General features: G+C 40.9%; 1 protein-coding gene across 1 annotated transcript in view; it reads right to left on the reverse strand.

The window, feature by feature from the left end:
* ITPR1 (inositol 1,4,5-trisphosphate receptor type 1) overlaps positions 1-20,331 on the reverse strand; it is a 354,161-nt gene that overhangs the window by 199,376 nt on the left and 134,454 nt on the right. Inside the window, exons 6-10 of the mRNA XM_025375486.1 lie at positions 9,536-9,622; positions 6,427-6,585; positions 4,439-4,537; positions 3,217-3,300; positions 2,959-3,105 (exon numbers count right to left, since the gene is read on the reverse strand). Of these exons, the coding sequence (XP_025231271.1) occupies positions 2,959-3,105; positions 3,217-3,300; positions 4,439-4,537; positions 6,427-6,585; positions 9,536-9,622 (576 nt within the window). The remainder of the gene's footprint in view (positions 1-2,958; positions 3,106-3,216; positions 3,301-4,438; positions 4,538-6,426; positions 6,586-9,535; positions 9,623-20,331) is intronic.

Raw genomic sequence — 20,331 nt, forward strand, 5'->3', positions numbered from 1 at the left:
GATTATAGACGTGTGTCATCACGCCTGGCTAATTTTCATATTTTTAGTAGAGACAGGGTTTCGTCATGTTGACCAGGCTGGCCTTGAATTCCTGACCATCAGTGAACCTCCCACTTTGGCCTCCCGAAGTGCTGGGATTACAGGCATGTGCCACCACACCTGGCCAAAACAACTTTTCTAAAAGGTCATAGGCAAATGAGTGATCTATGTCACCTAGAGTATTTAAATAGTTTAAAATGAGAAAATGAACCTTTTTTTAGATGTTAAAGCAAAAACTCTGAAGACATAATTGTTAAAAGAATCTGACAACTGATATTTCATTCTGATGTCTCTCAAGGAGTTTATAATCTAGTAGGATTGACAGGTCCCTGTGTAGACACATACAGTAACTAAAGGGCAAATGCAGGTAGAGAAGAGGAAGAAAGGGGAAAATGGATAGAGGGTGGGAATTAACAAAAACTTTATATAGATTCCTTTTTATCATAACTGTGGAAACTTTTCTATACAATGCCCAAGATGAACTTGATTTTTTTTTCTTTTTTTTTGAGATGGAGTTTCGCTCTTGTTGACCAGGCTGGAGTGCAGTGATGCAATCTTAGCTCACTGCAACCTCCGCCTCCCAGATTCAAGTGATTCTCCTGCCTCAGCCTCACAAGTAGCTGGGATTACAGGCATGCACCATCATGCTCGTCTAATTTGGTATTTTTTAGTAGAGACAAGGTTTCTCTATGTTGGTCAGGCTAGTCTCGAACTCCCGACCTCAGGTGATCAACCCGCCTCAGCCTCCCAAAGTGCTGGGATTACAGGCCTGAGCCACCATGTCCGGCTGAACTTGATTCTTACAATATCCATGTTAAAAGAGTGGTAAGACAATTTTTTAAATGGGCAAAATATCTGAACAAACATTTCACCAGAGAAGCTACACAGAGGGCAAATAAGCACATGAGAAAAATGCTCAACGTCGTTAACCAAACCCACAATGAAATTTCACTACACACCTACTAAATCAAATGGGGGATGCAAATTCAACCCACATTGCAATTTCACTATGTACCTCCTAGAATGACTAACACTGAAAAGACTGACCATATCAGGCGTTGGTAAGGATGTGGAAGAACTAGAACTCGCACACATGACTTGTGGGAATGTAAAATGGTCCAACCACTTTGGAGAACAGTTTAGCAATTTCTTATGAAGTTGAATATATACCATACCATACCATACAACGGCTATCATATGATCCAGCCAATCCACTGCTAAGTATTTAATCAAGAGAAATGAAGGAAAGTTACATCCATACAGAAACTTGTACACAAATATCCCTAGAAGCTTTATTTGAAATAGCCAGAAATTGGGAACAACTCAAATGTTCATCAACAGGTGAACAGATTAACAAATTGTGGTGTATCCATATGATGGACTATTATGCAACAATATAAAGGAACAAATTAATCTGATACATACAACAATATATATGAATCTCAAAATAATTATACTGAGTAAAAAAAAAAAAAAAAACAGAACATAAAGACTGTATACCGTATGACTTCATTTATACAAAGTTCAAGAAGAGGTAATACTAATTTATGGAGATAGAAGTCTCCAGGAGGAAAAAGGAAACACTGCTGGGAAAGAGAGGCTCAAGGGACCTTTTGGGTGCAGCTATCGTTCTGTTTCTTGTTCTAGGTGCTGGTTACATGGCTGAATGTATACGTAAAAATTCACTGAGTTGTATACTTTGACTTGGGCACTTTACTGTACATAGGCTAGTCCTCAATAGCAACATGAAACAATTGAAGCTAGGGAGGAGGAAGAGAGAAGGCAAGCAGAGACAGAAAAATGTATCTATTCAAATTCAAAATTTAAACTAGAATTCTAATTCATGCTGCAATTACACAGAAAGGAAGGCTTGAGGTGACGAAAGAGCTCCATGTTAGTTGAAGCTCTCATTGCCTCTTTCACCAAGCATTCAGATAATTTCCTTCTTTATCCTGCAATTCTAGACTCTCCTCACAATAAACTACATGCTGTGGGCAGAATCTTCTAGCTTCTTTAAGTTGCACACTGATTACGTTACTCCCTTCCTCAAACAACTTTCCACATTTCTCTCCTGTCCATAAATGAAATCCCAACTCCCTATAGCCTGGATATATGGCCCTTCAGGCTCTGGTCTCCAAAAACAGTTTCTGTTTAATTTTCCACGCCTATCCCATGACCTTCACCAAACAAGTTACTGAGTTTTATCCTACGCTGCTTCGTGTTTCCACATTCTGCATCATTCTTTTACATGAAGTAACCTACTCCATTCATCTCTTCCTTCTGAAATATAAATCATCCTGCAGGTACCAGATCAGATGCTATCTCCTTCAGGAAGTCTTCCTTAATTCTTCAGCCAACCAGACATTCACTCTCTCTCACTGAAACCTCCAAAGCATGTGGAATATGCCTCTTATCACCTTCACCATCCCCCTGTGTGTTCTAGTTATCTGGGTGCATATCTTCTCATTTCTGCCCCATCGCCAATGTGGGCATCACCTATGTATCACGTCAGGTAGACACTTGGTTAAATATTGTTGTGATAGATAAATGAGCAAAGGAAAGAAAACAATAGAAGAGATTAGATGGCTCAGAGAAAGATATTTCTAATTTCATTTTTGAATTTGTTTCCAAAGTACTTATTCTTTCCCTCTGCACAAACATCCAGCACCATGATATGTCATGATGCGCTTACTTCACTAAGCCATCCACAACCCATTTTTGGAACAGGGTGGGTATAAGTACCCGTTTGTGACATATACATATAAATATATACACACACACACACACACACACGTATTCTGTGTATGTGTATGTGTGTAGGTGTTGGATATATAGGTGTATAGACATATACAGGTATATATATGTATATATATTTGTAGAATATATATAGAAAGAGCCCTTTCTCCACCCTATCCTTACCTCCACCTCCCACAGGGCTTTTGAACTAGTGGCAGATGTGGCCGACTGCCGGCCCGTGGTTCTCAGAAAGACATGCTGCTTCTTCCTGTGTTCGTCACAGGTGAGAAACTTCTCCTGCTCAGCATGGAACAGCCTCACCACGTCACCCTAAAAGTCAACACGACAAAGAATTAAGGAAAAAAGAATTTAAACAGAGAATTAGACTGCTGCCCTCAAGAAGAGTCAAGTAACGCTCAGCCCATAAAGCATCAAACTCACCCCCTTTAATATGTCATCTTTGTTATCACTCCATTTCATGAAAAGGACTATTTTCCAGCTTGTATTGCAGTTGACGGAGTTGACCTGAAAAACAGATCAGAGTTATTTTTTCACGTACCCCTCACAACAACTGTGTCATCCAGCCCCCAAATTTCTCACTGCAGCCTAGGAAGCAGGGCTGTACTTCAGACTAAAAACTCTAAAGATTGATGCCACTAAAATCACAGCACCTGCAAATGCAATTGGCAGAGTTTGGCAATAAATGGTTCATTTGCACCAATCACTATGCACAGTCCAACCATGACTAATGGAACCAACTGCCTTTCTGGAATGATATTTTCCGTTTCCTCCAAGTCTCTTGTTCTGTAGCCAGAAAGTAGAGGCCTGATGAAAATAAGTACTTACAAAATGGAATGAGCTATAAAGGGAAAAAAATGAGTCCAGTGTATACACTCGAAAATGTTAATGAGCATTGTTAACAACAGCAGCCATTGTTTGTGCACTAAATCTATGCCAGGCACTAGGTTTAGGCGCTAACATGCACCATCTCCTTTAATTCTTTGCAACACCCTAAAAAATAGGTCTGACCACCACCCCCATTTCAGAGATAAGGAAACTGATATGCAGGGAGACCGGGTAACCAACCTACCATCACAGAGCTAGGAATGGCAGGCAGGATGTGAATCCACATCTATCCCACTGAAGAGTTTGTGTCCTTACCCATCAGACAAATATTTATGTCACAAGGAAGTAACCTCCTTGTATCCTATAATTGCCAATTTAGAGGATAAGGAGATGTATTGCCAAAAGCAAGCTATCACCCTTGCAGAGCTGCTGATAATCTGCAGTGTTCCTTTTTGAACAAATTAGAAAGAGGCATCCTGTATAGGGAGACAAATTAGAAAAAGGTGCTCCTATGGCCAGAAAGTAATTAGTAAAAGGGGTCATCTCTGGCTTCACAAATTAAAAAACAATCCCTCAGTGATGTGAGGCTTAGCAAACTGAGCACTAGAGTGAATATCAGCCCGCATCTACTACTGAATACACAGAGTTGCACAGCCTTACATGGCAGCCTTGACCCTGGGCCTGTTTCTTCACCTGCAGAATGGGCATCTGCCCCAAGTCACTGCGGAAGTCACTCTCAGCACACGCATGCACTGGCGCCAGCCAGACCTGCTCCTGCAGGATACCCATGCCCACAGGCATAACTCAACGTCCTTACCTCATTGCAGCCTGGGTTATCTACCAGTTGATGGCTGCTAGCATGTAGGGGCTGACCAGCATTGACGGGGTTCAGAACAACCTTGTCACCTATGACCACCTGGAAAGGAAAGGAGCAATACAGCTTTGCACAAAACTGATAAGGACTGCAGATTGACCACTGGGCAGTTCTAGGAGACGTATGTGTCTGTGTTGAAGGAGGCAAGGCCTATCCCCAGCAAGTATAAAGATACAGCACACACCATACCTCCCTCAAAAGCTGACCCTGTGTAGAAGGGGTCATGTTTACAAGGTTAAACCTGAATTTTGTTCCCCGAGTGTCACTGATTATACAGAGATATTTCAAAGCCAGTCCAGAGCAGGAAAAAACAAACAAAAAAACACTTCAGTTTAGGGTACCTATATAAATAAGTTTTAAGTAAATTTAAGAAAAAAAAAGATAGAGTCTGAGTAAGTCTTTATCTTTGACAGACAAAGCCACAACTTTATGTTTCTAAAGCAATTACTTTCATATTTTTACTATAACATTTGGAAATACATTTTCTATGATCAGGTCATATATATAGCCATTTAGACTTATATGCATGTTTGTATATTTATAATATATACAATATACTATACATATAACTAAAACAAAAGTTGCCCCCCCCAAAAAAAACAATACTTATCATTATGTGGTATAACACAGTCTGACCTTTCTGTTCTATTCCATTTTCAAACAGGATAGTCACAAGCCACTAAATTGATGTCATGGCCCACAAATGGGTCTACACTTATTTTTTGTAAAATACTATTTTAAATTCAAGTCCATCTCATCTTCTCAACTAAGTCATGGCCACACACAGATTCATTTAAAGGATAGGAAAGCAAAGGATGTGCTGAAAATGAAATTCAGAATAAGGCACACTTGTTTTCTATTTTTGGTTAGAGAAGATGTTTCCTAACATGAAAAACCATCTATTTTCAAGCTTATCACATTTGAGAAGCATATACAATTGAATTTTCTCTAACTCCAAATGAATATAAGTTCATTTGATAAATCCAACACTTTTGGTGAAACCTAAGTTTTACTGGGCTTTTCTTCCTGTTCACAGTTAAGGATCAATTATTTACCAACTATGAGGGAATGGTCTGGTACCACATGTTTCTGGTACATTCCTTATCATATACATACAAATATATAAACATATTTGAACTTTGCAAAGCTTGTAAATTTAAACGGCACTATTAAAAAGTGTCAAAACCAGTTTTAAAGTTAAAGCTGGTTGGGTATTTTGAGACTATTTCATGCTGTTTGAGGCATATTTTTCAATAAAAAGCAGCTATTTTAGAATCATTAACAAGGTCAAAAACATAGCTGATAGCATTTAACCACAATCACTGTTAAGTATATGCCCACATAATGGCTGACTAATTCAGCCAACAAATATCAGAACTGCTCTAAGGTTTCCTGTGGCTTTATATACTAGAGAACCCTCGGGAGTGGGCCCTGCTCCAGACCCACTGCATTGCTGAACACGATGGGGAGCCTGAATGCTTCTCAACATAGGAACAAATGAAGCTGATCGCAATTTCTACTCTCCTCCCCTACTATGGGTAGGTTATTTCTCTTCCATCCTCCATCCTTTATTAACTTTATTTCCAAAATAGAAAAGACATTTCTATTCCACTAATGGGTCTGGAATGACAGGGACCCTCTCCAGGACATTAATACAGGAGAGCTGTTTTTGTGGTAAAGTTCCTAAGGCAATGGGCTGTTCATACAATGTTTTCAGACGTCCAGGAGGAAAAACACAGTGACAGTATTTAGGCCACACTTCTCTCCACAGCTCCCTGTTTCCCAAACACTAGTTTCCATAGCAATTCCCTTCTCTTTATGCAGGACGAGGGTCTGGTTCCAACTTTCAAAGTCTCCTCCTTGACTCTAATATACAGTCACACTTGGAAGCACGGCACGGAACACTTTCTAGGCGGAGAATCCGCACTTACGCTGTCTCCAATGGATCGCAGCTTGTAGAATGGCTGAATGTAAAACCAGGACCCTTCATTTCCAGCCTCATCCAATGTGACTCTCATGGCGTTCTTCTCCAATAGAGCGGGAAGCCTCTTATTCACTGTTAGGTATTTATTACTTTTCAAATGCAGGAGCTAAAAACCCACCAAGAGAATAAAGTGAGTGTCAGCAAATCTGAATTTTCTACCATTCCTTCTTTCAATCATATCAACTATGTAGCAAACATTCCTCCCACCATTGAGCTGCTGGTGAAGCTAAAGAATCACAAAGTGCCTAAGGCTGCAGATGATTAGAAAAGGAAGAAGAGAAAAGGGAGCAGAAAGAGAGGGCAGAATACAAGAAAAACTGTCATGTTTTATTTTTCAGCATAGCCTTGGACAAGATGGATGTTGCTCAGGTCAACTGTTCCATCATCAGCTGCCATCTGTCAGTGGGATAGACCTAACCCTGTGTGAACGGGCTAAGGAACTGCAGTGTGGCATGCCCTGACACATAGGTGGAGCTGAGGAAGGCCACTCTGAGCACAGGCAAGAGTTTAAAAAACAAAGCAGGGCCAAGCGAAGTGGCTCATGTCTGTAATCCCAGCACTTTCAGAGGCAGAGGCAGAAGATTGCTTGAGCCCAGGAGTTTGAGACAAGCCGGGACAACACTGGGAGACCTTGTCTCTACAAAATATTTAAAATCAACCAAGTGTGGGAGTACACACCTGGAGTCCCTGCTACTCAGGAGGCTAAGGTGGGAGGATCACCTGAGCCCAGGAGTTGCAGGCTACAGCGAGCTGAAATCACACCACTGTACTCCAGCTTGGGTGACAGAGCAAGACGCTGTCTCTAAAAAAATTAAATAAAATAAAATGCAACCCCTCTGGAGGATTGTCATTTAATTTGGAAGAAAATGGTTTGAATTTCCAAGTACTTTATTCTTGGTTTTCGGGTAACAATTATATGAGCAGTATGGAAAGACTGAAGACCTAGACGGGATATAACGTGTCTGATAGTCAGTCTAGACCAGAAACAGTTGGCCAAGGCTTCCCAACTCAACAGGTTATAAGAGAAAGTGGAAAGGAATATGAAAGACTGCCCAATCCCTTGAGAAATGGTACAACCGGCCGGGCGTGGTGGCTCACGCCTGTAATCCCAGCACTTTGGGAGGCTGAGGTGGGCAGATCACGAGGTCAGGAGATCGAGACCATCCTGGCTAACACGGTGAAACCCTGTCTCTACTAAAAAAACACAAAAAATTAGCCGGGTGTGGGGGCGGGTGCCTGTAGTCTCAGCTACTCGGGAGGCTGAGGCAGGAGAATGGCGTGAACCTGGGAGGCGGAGCTTGCAGTGAGCCAAGATGGCACCACTGCACTTCAGCCTGGGTGACAGAGCAAGACTCTGTCTCAAAAAAAAAAAAAAAAAAAAAAAAAGGAAAAAGAAATGGTATAACCAGAATGAGACTCCATTGCTAATTGCGAATATCCTCCTTTTCACATGGTAACAGATACAGCTGCTAGAAGTGTTCAGAGGTCCTCCAAATCCCCGAACGGTGCTGTTGGAGGTAGAAGAATAACCTGTCTGATCCATAAGCCCCGATGACCCCTAGCTAAAATAAACAAGGAAAAGGCAACGTCTTTCCAATCCCTCAACTGATCCCTTGGTGAGTGGCCTCTGGTCCTGCACATATCTGTCTAGGTGCCAGACTCAGTTTGTTTATAAACCAAAGTTACCTACAGGTAGGCCCCAAGATCCAGGGTTGGGGGAAGTAATAATAACTAAGATTAATTACGGTGTATCCACAGCTTATTCTGGGACAGGCACCTCTCAACCATGCTAAAGAGCAGATGCCATTACCATTTCCATTTTGCTGGTAAGTAAAGTAACACATGGCAAGATTTCTTGCCCCAAATCTCACAGTGAGTTACAAAACCTGAATCGGAATGCATTTAGAAGTTTATGTCCTTAGCCTCTGCACCTTTCATCTTCGGGTCAAGCCATATTCTCCAATCTAACCAAATCAGGAAGTCTTGTACTCTGAATTTCAGGGCACTGGCCTGGCTTAGTAATAAAGCTGACACTGAACTTGGAGCCCACCTGGACACTTGTGTCCATTCTGAAGAGGATGGAACTTAAGGAGGAGGAAGTGGATGAGTGGGACTGGCAGGATCTAATCTTCAACCAGATTCTCAAGCTACTTTCACTATTTCAAAAGGCCTAATGTAAAGAGCCCATTTAACCCCAAAAGGTTGCTTTTACCAATCTTTTACTAGTGTTCCCATCTTCCTGATTAGCCCTGCTCTATACCTAATAGCAAGAGAAAGGGGAAGGATTCCTATGTAATTAGTAATGTTTACACAGTGGGCAAAATCTTTCAAAAAGGAAAAAAATGAAGGAAGATCATCAAACGGGTCTAGGTGCTCAACAGTTGGTAACCACTACTCTTTGTGCCTGGACAAATCAAGAAAGCCACATGTTGCACTGGGCTTCCATGAAGACTGGCATGGACCCAGAGAGATCTTCTGAGCAAAACCTGTATTAGCTGTTTCCTGGTTTGTGTTTTATCTCCATGACAAATGTAAAGGCACAAAAGATAAGCAATCCATGAGACCGGACATGAAAACAATAAATATTTTTGATAAGTATAAAATGTATCAAAATGAGAAGTATTTTTTATTTGAAAAGTCCCAAAGGTACAGAATTGCTCTTATTACCTCTGGGGAGCAGCTCTTCTTGGCCAGTAGATAAAAGTTACAGGGAAGCTAATCTTCACCAAATAGGAAGAATTTTCAAGCATTATAAGTTAAACAGAACTGCAACAGCCAGGTTCCTTTTAAAGTAGGAAGCTTCCCATTTGAAGTGTCTGGAGTGAAACGATCAGCCACAGACAGAGAGAAGTAGATGCTCACACTGAGAGATGACCAACCAAACAGCCCAAGAGTCCATCACATCTAACAAGAAACACTAGACTTTTTGCAATAAACTGGCTGCCTCCATGGAGTCCTACCATAAAGGTGTCCAAACCCTGTCTTATGTGTTTGTTTTCCCAGCTGTGTTCTTTGTAACGCTTCAGTTTCAGAAGGGAAGAGACGCCTTGACCTACCTGGATCACATTGCCATACTGGATTACGGTCCCCAGCAATTTCCTGTTTTCTGTCTCATTCTGCTTCTTTTCCAAGTCTGCAGCGTGCTGTGCAATGAGAAGAAAGATTGGTCACAAAGAGGGAACAATGTGTTCTAGTCTACTGCAGTTATGCAGAACAAATGTCGCCAGTTAATACAAGAATCACAGAAATAAGCAAATCCCTGCATACACACACTGAGGCTTCATGAAATGAGCCAAAGGGTTCAAACAGCCCATCCACTCTGCCTTTGCTTTGTTGACCTTTTTGGCTTCTTTAAAATGTTTTTGTTTTTGTTTTTTTTTCTTTCTTTAAGGAATTCATGGGTATTTGCTTAGGGTGAGAATAAGTCAAGAGCTGAAATATCTTCCAAGAAAAGAGGGAAGGAGGGAATTTGCGTAGCCCCTTTACAATTTGTGAAAGTCCTCTTTAAGGCTTTGGACTAAAAGAAGACTGAATTTAAATGCTGGATTTGGGTGGTTTGTGGTTTTGTGAACTTGAATGTGTTATTTAGTATCAGTGAGCCTCCGTCTCCTCCTTTGTAAAATAAGGATAAAATGGTACCTGCACCTCACAGGAACTTCACTGCACAGTACCCGATACACTGTAGCACACATGGAGTTATTAGTTATTCTTGTTAGACATTAATTATAATGTAATCAATTTTTATAATCATTCCCTGAAGGGAACATTATGACCCCACTTTTAAAGAAGAAATTGACTCAAAGTGATTAAAAAAGTTGGTCATCCTTGCATAGCTAGTTGGATGATGGGTAGGAAAGGGATTTGTTATACCATTTCTCTTCTTCTGGGTACATTTGAAACTTTGCTTAATGTTTTTTAAACCACACATTTATTAAGTGGCAGAGATAGTGTTCAAGTCCACATATGGATAAACTATATAGCTGCAAATGAGGCTGGGAGAGGTTATCATTCCAAATGTGACATGCTAGAGGGGACATGGTAAAGCTGAATAGAAGGTTCTAGAATAGTCTGGCAGGGCCACCTTCCCAAATTCATTCACCTGTGCAACTCTGAAAGCACTGTTACCACACTACAATAATGGTGATGGGCTTTATCCTAAGCAGTCAGCAAACTGTTATCCCAACCCATCTCCCAAACAGAGACTGGTGGAGGGGAAGTAAAATAACTGAGAAGAAATTCAGTATTGAATCTGATGAATGGTAAAACCCTGATGATAAGAGTGTACTTCAGAAGGGTTTTGAAAGCACTCTTCCTCAAGTGTCTCCTTTCCTTAGGTCAAGATGCTACCAGGTGCCAGTGGGTCCTATTTCCCAGGTAATGTCTTCATTTTCACAGTCTTCTGGACACGGTCTTGGGTCCCCTACCTACCTGCCTCATCATCTTGTCCTCTCTACTGAATCCCACCAAGCCTCACTCAGTATTCTCATCACAAAATGGGGACAACGGAAGCCTTTTTAGGGCCATTGTAGAGATTAGAGAAAATGTATGCCAGACACATAATTGCCATTTGATCATAAATTTTAATCATTATTATTATACATTAGTTTCTAAAACTAAGAAATGTTCTGACGATTAACATTTCAAAAGGTGACCTAAGTTGGCTGGGTCAAGAACCTTTCTGTTTCCTTCAAATTCAGCATCTGTTCCATTTCTACCTAGAACATAGGTATTTTTAGGAAAGCACATCTTTTGAGAAAAATGAACTGCAGGAAGCAATTCTAAGCCAAAATGAAACCATATTACAGGAGGGGAATGATCCGCACACGTTAGCGTGGATCACTGCAAGTTGACCACATCTGGCATCAGCTCTTTAAAACAATGGCCCATTCAAAACTTCCCTCTCTCTCTTTCAGAATTAGTTACCAGTCTGCTATTCTCAGTGACATAAGGATAAAATCCACTGAGTGCAAGACACATTCGGAAATAATACCAGTGCTTGCAACATGGCAATCTTTGGCATGCAAGTTGCCCTCAGCACAGTTCTCCTGAATCTTTTCTTTCCTCTGCATAAATACTCTCCTTAGCAGCCTCCCACCTCTTGTTCTCCCTAATTTCATGCCTGAGCTTACACTCCCTTTGGAGATTTCTACAGTACCCACAGGTTCTGCAGGTAGTTTTCCAAACAAAACATTGGACTGCATCCATTTGGAATGAAGGCTTACTCTTTGTGGAGAGCCGTTTGTTCTTTCTGCTTAAGAGTTCTCAGCTAACACTGACTGCAAACTCAAGAGGGGAAAAATATCAAAGGGAGAAAACCCAATGGATTCAGTAAAATAAAATACAACATTTTCCCACATGGAAATATGGTTTTTCCTTGTTCAAAGCCCACACAGAAAGGACTCACCCTTAGAGAGTTCTTAAGTAGCATTTCTTGGACTCAAATGATCAAAGAACTCATCTTTAAGTGGAAAAATGCTCATGAACATTCCCCTTACTCTCAAGAACGTCCAATGGCTTCAGTTTAAGAAATACTAATATTATGTTTCTACCTATGCTTAGAATAAGTACAGTACAAAAACAGCAACCCAATGGTTACTGGTTTATCTAGAAAGAAATGTCAAAATAGCCATCAAGAAGGCATATATTCCACATTAAAGACTAATTAAACACCAGCAGCTCTAAAGAGCATGGACATTTGTCAAAAGACATATAAAAGGCAGGGGAAGAACAGAAAATTAAAACAAAATTGGAGAATAAATATCTAAAGACTTCTTTTAAAATAAAGATATTCTTGGCCAGGAGTGGTGGCTCACGCCTGTAATCCCAGCACTCTGGGAGGCCGAGGCAGGCAGATCACCTGAGGTCAGGAGTTTGAGACCAGTCTGGCAAACATGGTGAAACACTGTCTCTACTAAAAATACAAAAAATTAGCCAGGCATGGTGGCAAGCGCATGTAGTCCCAGCTACTCGGGAGGCTGAGGCAGGAGAATCACTGGAACCCAGGAGGCAGAGGTTGCAGTGAGCTGAGATCGCGCCACTGTACTCTAGCCTGGGTGACAGAGAGAGACTCCATCTCAAAAACAGATAAATAAATAAGACATTCTTAAATATCACATCTAAAACTGTCACAACTCTGTTAAACTAAGAGTTAATACTATTTTAATTGTTATAAAGTTTAATGATAACTGAGCCTTCACATCACCACTGAATAAGTATTACATGTATTAAGCTTATGGACCATTTTAAGAATTCGCTTTTCTAAGAAGAAAACTCCCCATTTCATTTTTTACTAAATGTACAAATATCAAATTTAATTCATTTCAGTTCACATTAGTCGTTACATAAATCCCCTCACAAAACCAAGTCTGGGCTGGGCGCGGGGGCTCATGCCTGTAATCCCAGCACTTTGGGAGGCTGAGGTGGGTGGATCACGTGAGGTTGGGAGTTCAAGACCAGCCTGACCAACATGGAGAAACCCCATCTCTACTAAAAATACAAAATTAGCCGGGCATGGTGGCGCATGTCTGTAATCCCAGCTACTCGGGAGGCTGAAGCAGGAGAATCACTTGAACCCCAGAGGCAGAGGTTGCAGTGAGCCAAGATCATGCCATTGCACTCCAGCCTGGGCAACAAAAGTGAAACTCCGTCTCAAAAAAGACAAAAAAACCCAAGTCTGGTATTTAGACAAAACCATCCATGATTCTTCTAGGTTCAACAGGAGGCAAGGCAATAAGGTAGATGAAAAGGTAACAAGGTACAAACACTACAGGCCACTGATCAAGGCTGTTTCTACCCTTAAAAAGAATGAGATCTGGTTGGTTAAATCCCTCAAGTACATTCCAAGAATGGGCCCTTACTGTAAGATACTAAGTGCCTTTCTAAAGGATATTCACGCAATATTGACCAAAAAACTTTTCACTCGATGTAACATTAATAATTCCACTCCTAGGAGTTTCTCCTAAGAGGACAACCTGGCATATGCACAAGGCCATAAAACTTTTTTCAGAATGGCAAAGGTTGTCAGGATCCTGAATATCACTCCCTACCTAACCTCTGCCCATAGAGGCTGGTTATCTAAAATTACAGTACTGCCATACAAGGAAGTGACCATGTAGCCATTAAAAATGAGGATAGAGGCCAGGTATGGTGGCTTACGCCTATAATCCTAGCACTTTGGAAGGCTGAGGTGGGCAGATCACCTGAGGTCAGGGGTTCAAGACCAGCCTGGCCAACATGGCGAAACCCCATCTCTACTAAAAATATTCCCAAAAATTAGCCAGACATGGTGGTGCACGCCTGTAATCCCAGCTACTCAGGAGGCTGAGGCAGGTGAATCACTCGAACTCAGGAGGTGGAGGTTACAGTGAGCCAAGATCGTACCACTATACTCCAGCCTGGGCAACAAAGTGAGACTCCGTCTCAAAAAAAAAAAAAAGAATGACAGAGATTCCAATTTATTCACAACATATTAACTGGGAAAAAAGCAAGTTAAAGAAAGGGAAGTGAATAGCATACTCATGTTGATAGTTTAAAATGTGGAGACACAGGAACAGAATAGCGGGTAGGAGAATAGGGAAAACATCAAAATAAAACCCAAGGTTATCTTTGAGGAACACAATTTAGGAATCCCATCAATTAATATTTTTTTGCTTTTCCTACTCATATATTTTGGAATTCTCCTCCTAAAATACATGTGTGTAATTTCTTCAAAAACATCTTCATCATGTCTCTGTGTCAAGTACTCTGAATTTTTTAAAGTCACGCCGTGGCTCATGTCTGTAATCCTGGCATTTTGGGAGGCCAAGGCGGGTGGACTACTTCAGCTCAGCTCAGGAGTTCAAGACCAGCCTGAGCAATGTGGCAAAACCCCGACTCTTCAAAAAATACAAAACTTAGCCATGCATGGTGGTGTGTGCCTGTAGTCCCAGCTACCAGGCAGGGAGGTGGGAGGATCACTTAAGCCCAGGAGGTTGAGGCTGCAGTGAGCCATGAACATGTCACTGCACACCAGCCTGGGTGACTGGGTGATAGAGTGGTGAGACTGTCTCAAAAAAAAAAAAAAAAAAAAAAAGGAAAGGCATCTTAAACATGTTACCTTTTCTTATTTCAAAATCCTGATAATTTAAATATCTATTACTCTTTTCCTTTGAATAATGGGTTGCGGACTGTTTTTAATTTCTAATGGGAAAAAAAAACACTCTATGATATGGTTTCTACCACTATTATTCACCATGTTCCCTAAGCAACATCAAGGTCTGCCCCTTCATAGCCACCTGTTATTTTATTTCAGAGATAGAGAAACTATTATCAAATGACAATAGAAAGGTTACTGAAACAGTGAGGAAAGGTTATTTTGTTAAAGTCAACAAGCTCTGAATCATGTAATGTGATATTGAAGCAAGGCTTCTAAAAACAAGCATAGTAGTACCCAGACAATAAGGACCTGGCACTCCTCTGGCTCTTCCTAGCTCATCAAAGCTGTGACTTAAGTAATCATTTCTCAGAACAAAACAATGTAGGTGCTTGTTTCAAGATAACAGCTACGCTGCTGTCAGAAAACAGTAGTAATGGCCTTTAGAAGAAATTATGTGATTTGCAGATGGGAAGAAGCTCATTTTGTCAAGAGACCCTTAGGATATCATGACCAAGAGAGTCAAAATCCAGTTATTCCCGGAGAAGGAAAAAGCATAGACAGTAACCAGCCACTAGATGTCACTCTCCTTCAAAGTGCTGTTTATGTTGCTTATCCTAGTCAAAAGGAAGTCAAGTGGTCTAGACAACTAATTCCTTAAATGGCATTAATTTAAAATAATCTGACCTCTGATTGGGGTGCTGCATAGTAGTTGACAAAAATAAAAATGAAAACCCACTGGAGACTGGCCATCAGTCCCAACGGCAAAGTGGCTGCCCAAAATACAACATCTTATTGGCTGGTGGGAACGTAAATCGAATGAAACATGTAGATGACTTTAAGACACTAGGGGGAAAAGTTCCAGCTAAGCAGAAAAGTAGGAACTGCAGAAAGTGAAGCACAAAGTCAACATTCAAGACCTGAGGCCGGGTGCAGTGGCTCACGCCTGTAGTCCCAGAACTTTGGGACACCAAGGCAGGCGGATCTTGAGTTCAGGAGATCGAGACCATCCTGGCCAAAATGATGAAACCTCATCTCTACTAAAATACAAAAAATTAGCCAGGCGAGGTGGCGCGCTACTCAGGAGGCTGAGGTAGGAGAATCGCTTGAACCCAGGAGGTGAAGGTTGCAGTGAGCTAAGATCGTGCCACAACACTCCAGCCTGACGACAGAGCAAGACTCCATCTCAAAAAAAAAAAAAAAAAAAAAAAGACCTGAAAGTTACATCAGTAATCTTAAATCAGGGAAAATAACTGGCTTCCTTTTTTATTTTTTTAAAGCATAAACAGCATGAGAGAGATCACTGTTTTTCTCTTTTTAATAAGGAGTTGACCATTTTTGATCACCTTATGATTGAACTTTTTTCAACCATGCTGTTTTCTTCACAGTTCATTCATAGGAAGGAATGTCAAAAGGACTTGCTGATGAAACATAACATATAGAGCACAGGTTGAAAACAGGGCTGGAGAACCACATCCGGCCTGAGCCATTTCTCTTGGTGTTGAGTGTATATTTCAAGCCTTAATTGAGTTAGTTTCCAACATCTTTTCCAAAATTGAGATATTACACATAAAAGCATGGATTTTTATCTTCTCTTAAAAAGCAGAAGACGTGGCAGCAGCTCTCAGCCCACGTTCCCAAGCAGTGACAGTAGGGAGGTAGAGCTGCCCCTCCAGACTCACCCACAGGACCCTCCACTTGGCAACACTACCCACCAAGCCCACTTTATTCCTGTTGGTTTCCTGCACGGCCAAGAGGAATCTGAATTTACAACCCCTGTGGTAAAAAGTGTAGGAGAGGAAAGAGTTGGAGATGTATTAATAAGATCTCACTGAACAGAATGATCTTTATACCAGAAAAGCAAAGTCAGGACAACTAAAGACACACAGACCTTCCACAAAGATAGCCCACTATGGGCATATGCACTAAATATACATACATGCAGGATTGACCAACCTTCCCCACCTATTCAACTAGATTCCCACGTTCCCAGCACAGACTCTGGGTAGATTATGGATTGGTGCAATGACTGGAAGAGGGTGCTACTGATGTTCAGTGGACAGGAGCTAGGGGTGCTGGGTATAGTGAATGCATATTACAGTCCTATGCAAGGATGAACCATCATTTATCCCATACAATTCTATGTCTAGCTGGACATTCACGTAAGTTAAAAAGCTATCTGTCGGCTGGGCGCAGTAGTCCACGCCTATAATTCTAGCACTCTGGGAGGCCGAGGCAGGAGGATCACTTGAGCTCAGGTGGTCAAGGCTGCAGTGAGTCATGATGGCATCACTGCACCCCAGCCTGGGAGTATCTGTAAGTACCTGAACCTAGCACCTCACTCCATTTTACATATCAACAGAAATCACAGCTTCCCATGGTTTTATTAATACTATTAATAAATTTTCCAAAAGTACAAGTACTACTTAAGAAAGAAAAGAGTGTAGTTTGCATTATTTATAACATGATCGAGAGCTGCTGATTATTTGGGAAAAAGATATAATCATAATCCCAAAAGGCACAACAATCCAGAATACCATAATCCCAAATGTTAAAATCCCCAAAGGTCAAAAAAGACCAAAATCCCCAAAATACAAAAATGTTAAAATTAAAAATTTTTAAATTAAAATAATTTTAAAATTCTTTAAAAGAGACTGATATTTTTAAAAGGGGATTTGAGAAACACGTGAAAATACAACAGAACACTTCACAGGCCATTTTATATAATAAAATGGGGAATAGTAACATACATATTTTTGCAAGTATAAACACTCAAGTACACTAACAATGGTCACAGGGAGTATAAGCAGATTAACCATAAATAAATAGATAAAAAGGGAAATGTAAAATCGCATATCACTATGGTTGGTGATTGCATGCACCAAGCTCATACCGCAGTCATCTGAAAGAAATACCATGACCAGCAACCTGAGTCTTTTGACGAGATCGATCAAAACCATGGAGGGTCACCACTGGATGTGCAGTTGCCCAAATCGCTGAGAGCTCAAGTAGTTTTATCTTTCACAAACACAAACATCTCTTCATTCATCGAGGAAGAACATCTCTTCATTTTCATTTACAGGGGAAGTTCCCATGTTTTTACATATTCACAATGTCAACGTTGTGACGATGCACTTTCATTAAGTTAAACTTGCAGAAGAATGCATAAAATGAATCAGAACTCTTTAATATTAGTCTCCACACGATTTAAATCTCCAATATTGAAAATGATGCGAAGATGAAATACATAGCATAGTGAATCGTAAAAAATAATGCTGACAGGGCTGAGCGCAGCTGCTCACACCTATAATCCCACCACTTTGGGAGGCTGAGGCAGTGGATCACTTTAAGTCGGGAGTTCGAGACCAGCCTGGCCAATATGGTGAAATGCTGTCTCTACTAAAACTACAAAAAAATTAGCCAGGCGTGGTGGTGCATGCCTGTAATTCCATCTACTCGGGAGGGTAAGGCAGGAAAATCGCTTGAGCCTGGGAGGCGGAGGTTGCAGTGAGCCGAGATTGCACCACTGCACTCCACCCTGGGCAACACAGTGAGACTCTGCCTTAAAAACAATAATAATAATAATAATAATAATCCTGACAATTTAAAATACTGAAAAAAACTTTTAAAATCTGACATAAGAAAAAGTGTACTGCAGTAATAGATTATGGGCATTTAAGAGCTGGCCTAACATGCAGTTATCCTATGACTGAGATTTTTGGGATTTTACACTTTAGGGATTTACGCTTTTGGAATTGAATTTTTAGGGATTTCAACATTTGGGATGACGGCACTTGAGATTATGTCTTCTGTGATTATGATTGAAGCCCTTTTGGAAAACCACATCCTAGATAACATGCTTTTCACGTTGCCAATACCATATACCTGCACCAGTCACAGTCTACAGCTGCCCCACTCATGGGATTTATACAAAGAGGTGCAAGCACTTACTTCCTTATGTCTTCTAGAGTAGTCATTCCTTAGCATTGACTTAAGAAGAGTATTCAATTTATTATATAATTTATTACTTTCCTTTTATTTCTCCTTTATAATTTTTTAATTGGTATCTATTATTTATGAATTTTATTCCATGTTCATAAAGCCATATAATATTTGCTCTAAAGAAGGTACAGTGGTTTTGTTGGAATTGAGGATGTCTGATATAATCATCATTATTAAAATAATGATGCAATTCCACAAGTCTTCAAAGCAATCACTAGCCTCCAAGTCTATGACTTCATTGTTTCTTCTTCTACTCTCTAAATCCCATGGGTGCCTCCAACTGAGGCTGACTCAGCACTTCCTTCTTCCATTAGGAAGCCCTCCCTGACCACTGTATCACACCCTCTTATCCAGCAAAGACAGATTTGGCACCCTTCCTATGTGCTCCCACAGCTTTGTGTGGTTTGTCCTGTAATATACTGCTTATCACTGCCTCTTTATTCTTTTATATCCAGCTCCCACAGGGTGAAGACTGTCATAGTTCTATCTCTAGGGCCTAGTACGCTGCTCATTTATTATTCGATAAATATTTCTGAGCACCTACTATGTGCCAGACACTATTACAGAAGCTGGCATACAGTAGTGAGCAAGAGAGAGAATGCCATGGTAGAGCTGTCATTCTAATAAGCAACAGGTGATAATTAACGAAGCTACTAAATATAATTGCAGACCCTGATCAGTACTGAGAAAGATATAAACAGGGTGCTATGATGGAGAAAAACAAGCAAGACATCTCTTAGATAAGAGGGGAAGACTTTGCTAAGATGACACTTCAGCTGAGACACAAAGGCTCAAAGGTCCTAGCTCAAGAAGAGCCAGGAAAAGAATGTTCTCAACAGGATAAACTGAGGGTGCAAAGCTCGTGTGACAGTGGAGAGTCTGAGGTGCTCAAAAAATAAAATAAAATAAAGCTCATATGGCCAGAATGTAGTTAAGAAGCCTCTGTGGGGACAGCAGGGTCCAGGCATGTACCATCTTGTAGATGACGACAGCCTGGATTTTACTTTAGGTTCAATGGGAATGACCTCACGTGTCTCATGCTTACGTGTCCTCATGCTGGACTGTAAGCTCCCTGAGGTGAGGAGCCTGGGTTTTTCATCACATCCCGTCTGAAACAACACACACTGAACGTAGGAATCCCTTCACGTGACCCTCACCTTACCAAATGCAGCTAGCTGTGACTTTGCCATATGCTAGTCAAAAATGGAGTAAGGTGAGAGGCAGAACCTCTTGAGCTGCTCAGGGCTCACAGATGCTCTAGGTCTTCAACTGTCATCACTGAGCCCCAGGAAAGATCACTGTGTATTCTGTGAAATATTTGATTGAGTGCCTGGTAAGTGCCCAACCTTGTTGTAGACACAAAGGCTATTGCAACAAGTAACAGTGACACAGACCTGGGCCCTCACGAAGCTTACATGCCAGGGGAGGGAGACAGCCAGTAACCAAAATACATTAGAAAGATGATGTTACACGACGGGGAGAAAATGAAGTAGGTCAGGGAACAGGAAATGGGGTACAATTTCGATATTAGTACACTGGCTTATATGTCATGTCTCCTTCTAAACATCTCAGAGAACTTCCTGATTAGCCTCGGAATGCAGGGCACTAAAAGAACCAAGTCATTATTTTACATAAGATGAAACAGGATCAGAGAGGCTCAAAAACTTCCTATGGTCACACAGCACATCAGCAATGGAATGAGCACATCTTTAAAATGCC

The sequence above is a fragment of the Theropithecus gelada genome, chromosome 2 (assembly GCF_003255815.1).
Source record: "Theropithecus gelada isolate Dixy chromosome 2, Tgel_1.0, whole genome shotgun sequence".
Classification (NCBI taxonomy): Eukaryota; Metazoa; Chordata; class Mammalia; order Primates; family Cercopithecidae; genus Theropithecus; species Theropithecus gelada.